This window comes from Schistosoma mansoni, chromosome 6 (genome assembly GCF_000237925.1).
Source record: "Schistosoma mansoni strain Puerto Rico chromosome 6, complete genome".
Classification (NCBI taxonomy): domain Eukaryota; kingdom Metazoa; phylum Platyhelminthes; class Trematoda; order Strigeidida; family Schistosomatidae; genus Schistosoma; species Schistosoma mansoni.
The window spans coordinates 11,795,747-11,806,780 of record NC_031500.1 but is presented as its reverse complement, the minus strand read 5'-3'; the positions used below and the strand labels follow the sequence as shown (position 1 = coordinate 11,806,780).

Genomic DNA, 11,034 nt, shown 5'->3' with positions numbered 1-11,034 from the left:
GATAATGAGAGGTATTCGAGTTAACGTTCGAACTAAGAGTTACTTAAATATTCCAATTTAAAGGAGGTGAAACTGGATGGCCAAAACTGAACATATTATACTTGGAATTCATAATAAGCGCGCCATGAAGTACAAAGGATTTATAAGTCAGTACAAATACCACACAGGATCAATCAGAATTTACAAGTGAATATCATCACATGAATTGTTTGTGTGACTAAACTAACCAGTGGAATCTGCATGTTAACTTCATTTACAGTTTTCTCATATCTTCTTCTAGTCAACAACGTTTGCAGTCATTTGTGATTATGGTCTTTAAAAAGAATCTGGACATTGGTCCATATTATCTATCAGCGCCCATCCAAAAACTCGCTGTAGTTTGGACATAACCCTAACTTACAGTCAAAAGACCACTAGTGCTGCTTCTAAATACAGTAAGTTGAATGGTAAACACAATGTTCACCATCATTCATTTTAATTAGTAGTGTTACAATGAAAACTATTTCAACATATCTTTTCTAACAAACTCTGCATATTACTGTGGGCTTAAAATAAGTCAGTCACCAATCAACGTAACCGATATTTTTACTGAGTAATGTTTGACTTTAAGGTTTGTCCCCCCACTAGAGAATTTAGTGATGATTGAAAAAACATTTATTATTTTCAAACGCGATACTACTGGTTTCATGTGTATGTTATCAATATTCAATTTTATGTGCAAATAATTCTAGGAGTTCAGTTTGAATGAATTACTTTGTCAATTCTTGTTTATATTCCCCAGTTCTCAAAGAGTAATTCAAAAAGTTAAACATCGCATCTATGTATTGACAATGATATTGAGTTTGCTGCTGGTTTCATACTTCTTTTCATCCTCATCAGAACTTTCTGATGACTCCGAAGTATAGAAAACTTATATTAAACTGAGTTCGATTCTGCAGCAGCAAGGTGACCATGGATCATTATACCCAGGATTGAAGTGAGCCTTATCATATCTAATTACATTTCTTGAATGAAGTACATGAAGTACACTATTCGCAAGCGAAGTTTTTAGTCAATTGTTCTAACTTTATTGTATAATAACAGGTTTTTGATAAAAACCGTTATTTCAGATTAATAAAAGGAAGATTTGTTGCAAACTGAACGGCATCGAGGTTCAGATTTGTGTAATGAGGACAGAATTCGAGGACCTGCGCTATACTTTTTCTTGTATACTTATATGAGCGCCTGAACGTTTCTTGAAAAGCAAACTGGAGGTACGGACACTACTTCTCCCGGTTTCAGGTTCCAACAGAAAATTACTCGACAATGAAACATGTATCCCACTGAGATTTTGGTCGTTCTTGAGTTTGAACACATTAGCCATATCCCCCAGGCTATGTCGAGCTGGTCAATGAAGAATCGCATATCGCATTCGAAATCAATTTTTTAATATCTTATACATAAAAATTAGATCACTTTCCAATCCCCGGTAAGTTAACGTGGGGGCGTTTAAATTCTTAAGTTGTACTGTGTGTAATGAACCTCAGGATACTGTAGCTGCACTGGAAGCTCTTCTTTGAATTTTCTTCCAGATCAATAAGTCACGATTTACTCAAAAGCTTGCGGCTGGAACACGTTTTACTACTTTGGGTCTCTTTACTGATGTGTATACCTTTGTAAAAGTATTTGCATTTATAAAGTTAATAAATTCCTGAAGTAAATAGTTTTGAAAGTCTTTGACATTTGATTCTGACGTCATTATTTTCATGGAAACATTTAGCTTGAGGCTCAATATACACGAGAGTTCACTGAAGTAAAGTCAAAAAGTACACAACTTAGGACGGAGTCTAACTGTACTTCACTAATTACTAGTTTTCAACAGCCGAACAAGAGCAAAGAAAGTCAAGGCACAGGCCGAATACATCGGAGCAAATAAGAGTAATGTGGAGCACTTGAGTCGACAAGCAGAAATATGTGGAAGACCTATCAGCGACAGTGGGAAAGCCTTCAAGAGAAGGATATATGAAACAACCACAAAACACGACGAAGAAACCATCGGGGAAATATAGTAAACCAGAAAGACCGGCCAAAGACAAAGAAGGCAAGACAATAATTGAGAAACAAAAACAGCGGAGCAGGTGTATAGAGAGCTTTAAAGAGCTCTTGTATAAACTAGTTCCAACGAACCCACAGAACCTCGAAGCAACACACACAGACCTACCTATAGATGTCACTCCACCAACGATCGAGGAAATTAGCATGGCCGGTTATTAGACAAATCAAGAGTGGGAAAGCAGTAGGACCTGTAAATACACCACTCGAAGAACTGAAGTCAGACATGGAAGTATCTGCAGGTATGTATCACTTTCTATTCAAGAAGATTTGGAAGGAAAAGCAAGTACCGTCGGACTGCAAAGAAGGATACCTCATCAGGATACCAAGGAAAGATCTGAGCAAATGTGAGAACTACAGAGGGATTACATTACTGTCAGTACCAGGAAACTTTTAAACAGCGATGCCGAACTGGATGAAAGACACAGTAGACGCTCAACTTCGAGATCAACAAACCGGATTCCGTAAGGACCAGTCGTGCACAGACCAAATCGCGACACTATGGATCATCGTCGAACAATCAGTTGAGCCGAACTCGTCACTATACATCAACTTCACTGACTATGAGAATGCATTTGACAATGTATATTTGAGAAAATTATGGGACCTTCGGAAATGTTATGATGTACCTGACAAAATTGTCAATATCATACAGAATTCATACGACGGAATACGGGGCAAAGTCGTACATGGGGGATAGCTGACAGATCCATTCCAAGTGAGGGGCGGAGTTAGACGAGGCTGTCTACTCTCCCACTTCCTTTTTTCTAGTGATTGACTGGATTATGAAGACCTCCATATCTGAGGAAGAACACGGAATACATTGTACAACTATGAATCAATTAGACGATTAGGACTTCGCAGATAACCTGGATCTTCTATCCATACATACGAGCAAATGTAGATGACAACTAGTGTAGTAACAGCATCTGCATCACGATTCCTCAACACACACATAGAAAAAAACAAGATCCTCAAACAAAACCCGAAGAACACCAGCCCCATCATTAGAATGCATCACAAGGTGATCGCTAACTTGGAATCCTAAAGGGAAACAGAAAAGAAGAAGACCCAAAAGCATACTGCGTCGGGACTTGAGAGCAGACCTGAAAAAGATAAATAACAACCTGAAACAACTGGAAGGAGAATCCCAGGACAGAGTTGAATGGATAACGTCGATGAGTTGGGGTAACAAGCGCAAGTAAGGAAGCAAAATTCTGTCCAAGCTATTGTTGTAGATCTCAAAACTATCCCTTGTCAAGTCCTTAGAAATACCGGAAAACGTTTTATCTTATAAACGTCGAATAGAAAACTCATAGAAACATCTAGAAAAGACAGGATCACGCGTCGCAGTTTTAATTGAATATCTACTTATATTAATAATATATTTAGTAGGCCCACAAAAACGTCCAGAACCCCAAGGCCGTCTGAATTTCTATAAATAGTCTACTTCTTCTAAACATAATCTAACCTTCGAGTAAAGCTTTGACTCACATTTTGCACCTTCTCTCTAGTGTACCACTTAAAATCCAGTAGTTGTGGACACCAGAACCCGGATGGAAGTCGAATTCAGCGTCAATTTAGTAAAACTTATCGGCTATTCATTCACAACTCACTGAAATTGGTATTTAATGAAAATACGAACAGTTTGTTGATAGACTCCAATTTTTAGACTTATATCGGCTTTATAAAGTCACCTGAAATCAGAGGATATTGAATAGGTGTTTACGCTTATTTCAGTCTTGGTGTAACTAGTTGTATATTGACTAGACAGAACAATATTTAATAATGCTATTCAGTCATTGATTAGTATGAACATCACAGTCTTACACCTAATTTGTCGAAAACCGAATGGAGTATTGTTGAGGTCTTCGACCGTGGTACTAGACGACTCGAGTTTGTGTTCAGTGAGGATCACACCACTCATTAAGATTGGAGATATTTCGACTGAAAAAATATATATATCCAGTCTTTCCTGAATTATCTGCAATCCAGTAACACAGCTACTTTCTCATGAATTCCTAACTACTCAGAACTGTATACATCATATGTTATCCTCACAAGTCAAACTAAGAGCTTCAAATATGTCAATGACTGTGTGAGATGTCATTAAATTTTCAGTCATAATCAATTTGTGACGTTATTTATATTGGTTTTCTCAGCACTAAGTATGTTTTTCATTACCGTGAAGTGATTCGCAGCATACCTACAAAACCAATTAAAAGATTTGAAAATATCTGCCTCATGGACACTCATTGATGATACACGCAATATAAATTGGTTGTCATTCAAACTTTAACATTCCAATTCATCCAATTCTCTTCGAAATTGTCTTTCCTCAAGGTACAAAATACGCCCATACTTATCCTTACATTTCTAACTTTTAACAGTTCACTCTGAAAGTTGCCATATTTACAGGAAAAGCATCTTACATCGGATTGACCAATGTTATATTATTATTATTAATGGCTTTATTCAATATTGTATTTTGGTAAAATATAGGATTCTCAGCTTTATTCTGATATAAACCAACAGAATTAACAACTTTCTTAACAGATTCATTCCACTAAATTCCAACAAACTAATTATACTGGAAAAAAGAGTCAATGCTAATGTTTGGAGCTAGAAGTTCTGGGTTTGAGTCTCACTGTGAACATCAGCAACGGTATTTAGGTATATCCATCTAACAAATCCCAAATAGGACGAAACGAGACTCATTGATTCCAATGCAAGCTACGACCTACCTATCCTAAGGAAAACAAGTTTCACGATACATTGAAGATCACTTTTGCCGTCCAACACAACGATGTGGTTAAACAAGTGATAAAATTGATTTCTCACCATTTTCTCATAAATGTTTTGATGAATATGATTTACACGAAAAGATATAAGGTTTAAATCACATACTCATTAAAAGTAGACGTATCAATAGTACAAGAAAAGTAACGGGACTCCCTATCAAGTATTGACAAATCTATAAATGCAATCAAATCAGTGTATAAACGTTGAAACTGGAAGAATTAATAACTGAACAATGTAACCTACAAAACTACTAATGTACCTAAATAGTTCACAGAAATTTGACTTTGGTGTTAATAACTGTATTAGAAATCTATTAAAATATCATTTGAAATACATGATAGATAAAATACATTGGGTACACACGCATGCATAAAGATAGAATTAGTTTAACAATCTGACAGTATGATCTGTTGACTGATTGCTATGGGAAACTTGATGTCTATAATCATTTAATTCTAATTAGCAGTCATTATTCTCACCTTTAATACAAAATTTAAGGAGCGAGTAACGACTTGTTCTTGATCCAAAACTGTTCAGGTTTCCATTCATCATAACAGCCATCAAAATTAATGAAGCTGTTATGACATTATTTCCCTCATATTTTTATTACAAGTGGTATTCTAACTAAAAGAAAAATGTTGAATTAGACGTCCATAACCTAGACGAGTGATAGATAAAAACAATCTACCAAATGGAGCTACAGAATTCTTATTCTACACTTCCAGAAACTCAACAAAATCGAGGACAATGTAAAAAATAAGCTCATTCCAAGCATGGTCCACCATGAGACTATGCTCGATGATATTCCTCTTCCGTCTTGTGGATCACATCCAGTATGTAGGGCCAGTGAAATGTTACTGAGCCCTAACCGAATCACCCGGCGATCAGGTCACTGAGTATCGAAAAGATCATCGATCCCTAACAAAGTCAAGGACAATCAATACGCATCAGTTAATCTTACGCCATGGACTGGCCCATGCGGTGGTCATCATACTTTCTCTTTTATCTACTTTAACCAATATATTTCTGTAATAACGTCATTTGTGTTGTACAATCTTCAAAGCATCCGTAGTACCTTGATACGACGAAGGAGTAATCCACATAAGGTGCTGACCTCGAGGTATGACTTCGACATTAACTGTTGGTCACACCACTACCGTCTAACACGAGTAGGCCCTGAATCATTCGAAAGAGATTATCAACGTTAATGATCTACAAGTGTATCAATCACCTAAAAATACCACTTATCGATAGTAAGTAACACTAATGAAATGTCATAAATCACAAAGTCAGGAATAAAAACCTTTGAATGAAGAAGCTTTCTTCATCTTTAATAAATGAAATATTTCTTACAGAACTAATTAATTTACAAATCAATCACAAACCTGTAATTTTGTTAAACTTTTCTTATTTCCACTAGCCGGATACTATCAGCAATAGCATTTTATGGGAGAGGACAAACCAGCTTCCAGCTAAAGAAGAAATTAGGAAAACATGTTGGAAGTGGATAGGACATACATTAAGGAAATCACCAATGTGCATTACAAGGCAACCCCTAACTTGGAATCCAGAAGGGAAGCGGAAAAGAGGAAGGCCATACAACACATTACGCCGGGAAATAGAAGCAGATATGAAACGGATGAATAACAACTGGAAGGAACTGGAAAGGACTGTCCAGGACAAGGTTGGATGGCGAATGCTGGTGGGCGGCCTATGCTCCTCCATGAGGGGTAAGAGGCGTAAGTAGTAGGCGTAAGTAGTAGTAGTAGTAGTAGTAGTAGTAGTAGTAGTAGTAGTAGTAGTAGTAGTAGTAGTAGTAGTAGTAGTTTCATATTTCCATTACATGATATTTATGAAAATAACTTCATTTCTCAATAACTTTTATTGTGTACGTTAGGTAAACAAAGATATGGTGAACATCTTATTTATAATTCTTATACTCTAATTCTGAATGTGTTCAGACGTTCGAAAGTTAATTGATTAAAAAGTAATGATTTTAATACATAAATCTCTAAGTGATGATGATGAAGTAGTTACATTATCATGACAAAAGTAAGCATTGACCACAATTATTGGTATTTTTAAATAAACATTTCTTACTAGGGTTCTTATAAGATGATGTGTTAGGTCAACCTTCTAATATTTATTATTTTCCATACTTATTATCCCTTATATAAGAACTTTCGTCTAAATTAGAGCGAATAGTTTCACAGTATTTGGGCGCCGAGTTGATGTAAGACATTAAATAGGAATAATATATTTCTTTGGACCAGATTGCTAGGCAAGACGTTGGATTTACTTAGCCAGCGAATTCATTCGCTGAGATTTTACAAATATATTATTCCTATTTAATGTCTTATTATCCCTTGTTCATTATAGGACAATGCTGAGATACGTTTTATTTACTTGTTATCCATCAACCTTAGGATGCTTCAATTCAATGCAATAAGCCAGTTATAATATGAATAAATTTGCATAATATATGTAGTAATAATAATAAGCCGCCTATTATATATATATATATACATATATATATATCCCTGCATTCTTGAACTAGTTCATGTAGCTTAACAAACACATTCAGACGATTGGTCAATCCAATAAATTGTTTGACAAATAGTGGTCCAGTTTACATTGTCAACGATTGTAGTACACATACACTTATTTAGTCAATGAATTTTATGTGTGAAGCTGTTTAATAATACGTATTTGTAAATAATAAGAAAATGGGAAGTGGATCTAGTATCCTTTCTCCAGGAATTAATATCCATGGTAAAATTACAAAGAGACTTTTTGAAAATAGCAAATCGAAACCACATCAATCATACAAATCCTCTAAACAGTTCACATGTAATCCAGAGGACAATATTAATGATATTAACGATGGAAAATCGGTTCATTCAATTGATCAAACCATAACAAATTATAAAGTCGAAAGTTTCTATTATGATGAAGATTATCTAGATAAAATTGAAGACGATGATAATGAAGAAGGTAAGTCTACATAGATTTACTTTATAAATTGATTAATTCTTCCAAATACATTTGAAAAGTGCACAAATTGATGTCATCATCTCAATAAATGTAAAACTAAGAGTGTTTTACATAATCATTGTCATGTATGAATAAAATCTCAAACTGATAAATTACGTTCAAAACTGAAATCATGAGTCAATTGAAGCTAGACCACCATGGAAAACCTGAAAGCACTGGATGGCCATTTCGTCCTATTGTGGGACTCCTCAGAAGTACGCATCCATGATCTCGCCTCGTTTTTTGCACTAAGTATAAGAGGTAACCCTCCTTTAGAACTTTTTAGACCATACAACATAAAATTAACATACCTATCACTTGTTAGATGAAGAGTGTATGTTATACAATGTAAGCGATTATCATGAGAGGTGGTCGAATTATTGGTTACTAGTTGATTTAAGACGAAATACAGAAACTATTTATGAATTCAGATTGTTAGAAAAAAATGTTCTTTTACATAATTAACGGTTGAAATTTATTGACTGAATCGCCTATTTTGTTAGTAAAACCAACCAGAACAGTAACACTCGGACTCAGGCACATCCAACTGGTAAATCCTTAAGTAGAACGAAACGTGAGTCCTGGATTTCACTACTAGCCATGGTTCAACTTTGCTTAAATTAACTAATTGTGAGGACGGTCCACAAGTGAACTTGAGGAAGCTCTAAGAAGCTCAGAAGGAGCCGAACATATTCCGTCCAATCAGCTTTTGAAAGAGTATTCCAGAATCACTACGTGTAGCTTTCCTATTGGACAGTGCTAATAACCCCATGTATGTGGATTGGATAACTAAAATGATGAGTTCGTTTTTACCAAAAGACTATAAATACCTGACAGTTTTGCATGATAATTGACACTGTGTTGGCAATAACATTCTTACTTACTAGTCTCCTATCTTCTCTCTTGCGACGTTGCAGGTTCAACCGTTCAAGTAGTACGCAGCATAGCAGGAATCTAAAGCTCTAGATATAACATTAATATTGTCCACAAATGTTTCAAAACTATTTCTTTTGTTTTTATTATTACAGATATAATAAATAATAAAACACAAAGTTTCAAATTAGAACAAAATAAACTTAAAGTAGATAATACCGTTGAAGGAGAGGAACCTTATAATACTCTAAATAACAATGATAATTTATATGAGCACAAAGAAGAAACTGATCATAACCCCTTTCTTCAACCTGACAAACAATGTTATGAAAGCCTGAAAGATAACATAAGTGAAAACTCAATTAGGACAATACTTAATGACTTGAATACTAGCTGTACAATAGAATATTTAAAATCATTAGAATATCCAAAGTTACTACAAAATGATCTATCACTATCTATAACATCAATGAATTCATTGTGTACTCAATCTATTTCAAATAATAATGAACAAAGAAATGATAAACAGAAATTTCAAACACAACCTAATACTACTTATATTGGTAATTCAGTAGATTGTTTAACATCTTCAATGGATAAATCTGAAATAGATTCTATTCTAGTTATTCAATCATCTAATATAAATAATAAACAATTACAATCAAACTTTACACCATTAATAGATAATGTACAAAGTTATATAAATCCATTAAAACATAATATGCATGTACAATGTAATATGAATGGTGAACATTTAGACGAACTTCGTTACCAAGTGAATGTAGTTGATGATTTAGATAAAAGTTTCAATACAAGACTCGACGGATCAAAATGGGAAACTATAAAAAATAAAAATCAACATGATGACGTAATGATATTATCAAAACAAATTCCTATCGTCTCTATGAATAGTTGTCAAATGATGGATTGTACAAAGCCTAATACAACTAGTTGTTCAGAAATCGATCATGATAATGAAGAATATTTATCATTAAATGATTATCAATTTGATCAAATATATCATGAAAGGTTTCAATTAAAATCAAATTATGATCCATTTGATTTAGATGAGGAATATAATAAACCTGATTCAATTAGTCATAGAAACTTAATGGATATATCTTTACCAAATAATAATGAATATGAAATTCAATCTGTTACTCATGAATTGAATAGTCAATCAGAAGAACCAATTAGTATTGATATTCGTAAAGAAGGTTATATTTATACACCTATTGTAATAGAAAAGATTGATAGTTCTACAATGAATACAATTGAGACAATTCATTCAGTTCAAACTGTGAAAAAATGTATAAAAACAACTGAATCCTATTTAACTGAACAAGTTTTAATGAGAAAAGATACTGATGAAATTGAAATGAATGAAGACAATAATGTTTTGGACAATTATAAAAAATCAATATTAGTAAACAATGAGCATTCAAATCAATCCACTATAACTAAAATAATAAATGAATGTACTGTTGAATTTCATAGGCCAATCTATGTTCAAGTAGTAAATAGTTTACATAACGATTAATATAATACATTTCAGTTTCTAACTTTGGATGATGTAGATCATATTTATGTATGTATTAATATCATCAATTCAAAGAGTATACTGTAACTTAAATACGATTCAAATTTGTTTGTTCTTTTAATAATATACTGTAGAAATTACTGAGTTTAAAAACAGTAGTTTATATAACAATTTGTAATTTCAATAGTTGAGATCATGAGTCAACTGAAGCTACACCACCATGGAAAACAAGGAAGAACTGGACGGCCATTTCGTCCTATTGTGGGACTCCTCAACAGTGCGCATCCACGATCTCGCCTCGCGAGATTCAAACCCGGAACTTGTCAGTCTCGTGCGCAAGCGCTCAACATCTAGACCACTGAGGCGGCATCCAATGGTGTTAATGTCTAACTTCAATGAATCCACGAAATTGAGCGACACATCCACCATTGTCTTCAGTGAGTTCTCGGCTTGTTTCAAAACAATGCCGTAGACGAGCTGGCTGCATCTGCTGACCGCATCCTAGAAATCACGAAGTCTTCTAATGTCGTGATCTCTTCAGTCAGAGAAAAACCTCAAGAGAGACAGAATGACATTTCGGATCTGCATCATACAGTGACACGTTTCCTTCGATTTTGTAATGACTGTAAACGGTCACGAAGCTCGCTAAGAAGCGTTTCACGTAGGCGATATGTCTCCAGACGACAAGAGACGGA

At 34.4% G+C, this 11,034-nt stretch overlaps 1 protein-coding gene across 1 annotated transcript; it reads left to right on the top strand.

Annotated features, from left to right (window-relative positions):
- Positions 1-7,619: 7,619 nt before the first annotated feature.
- Positions 7,620-10,339, top strand: Smp_169860 (putative normocyte-binding protein 1; the record flags this gene model as incomplete). The annotated part of the gene is made up of 2 exons (XM_018798267.1): positions 7,620-7,887; positions 8,955-10,339. The coding sequence occupies 2 exons, from the start codon at positions 7,620-7,622 to the stop codon at positions 10,337-10,339; spliced, it is 1,653 nt and encodes a 550-aa protein (XP_018653225.1).
- Positions 10,340-11,034: the final 695 nt, after the last annotated feature.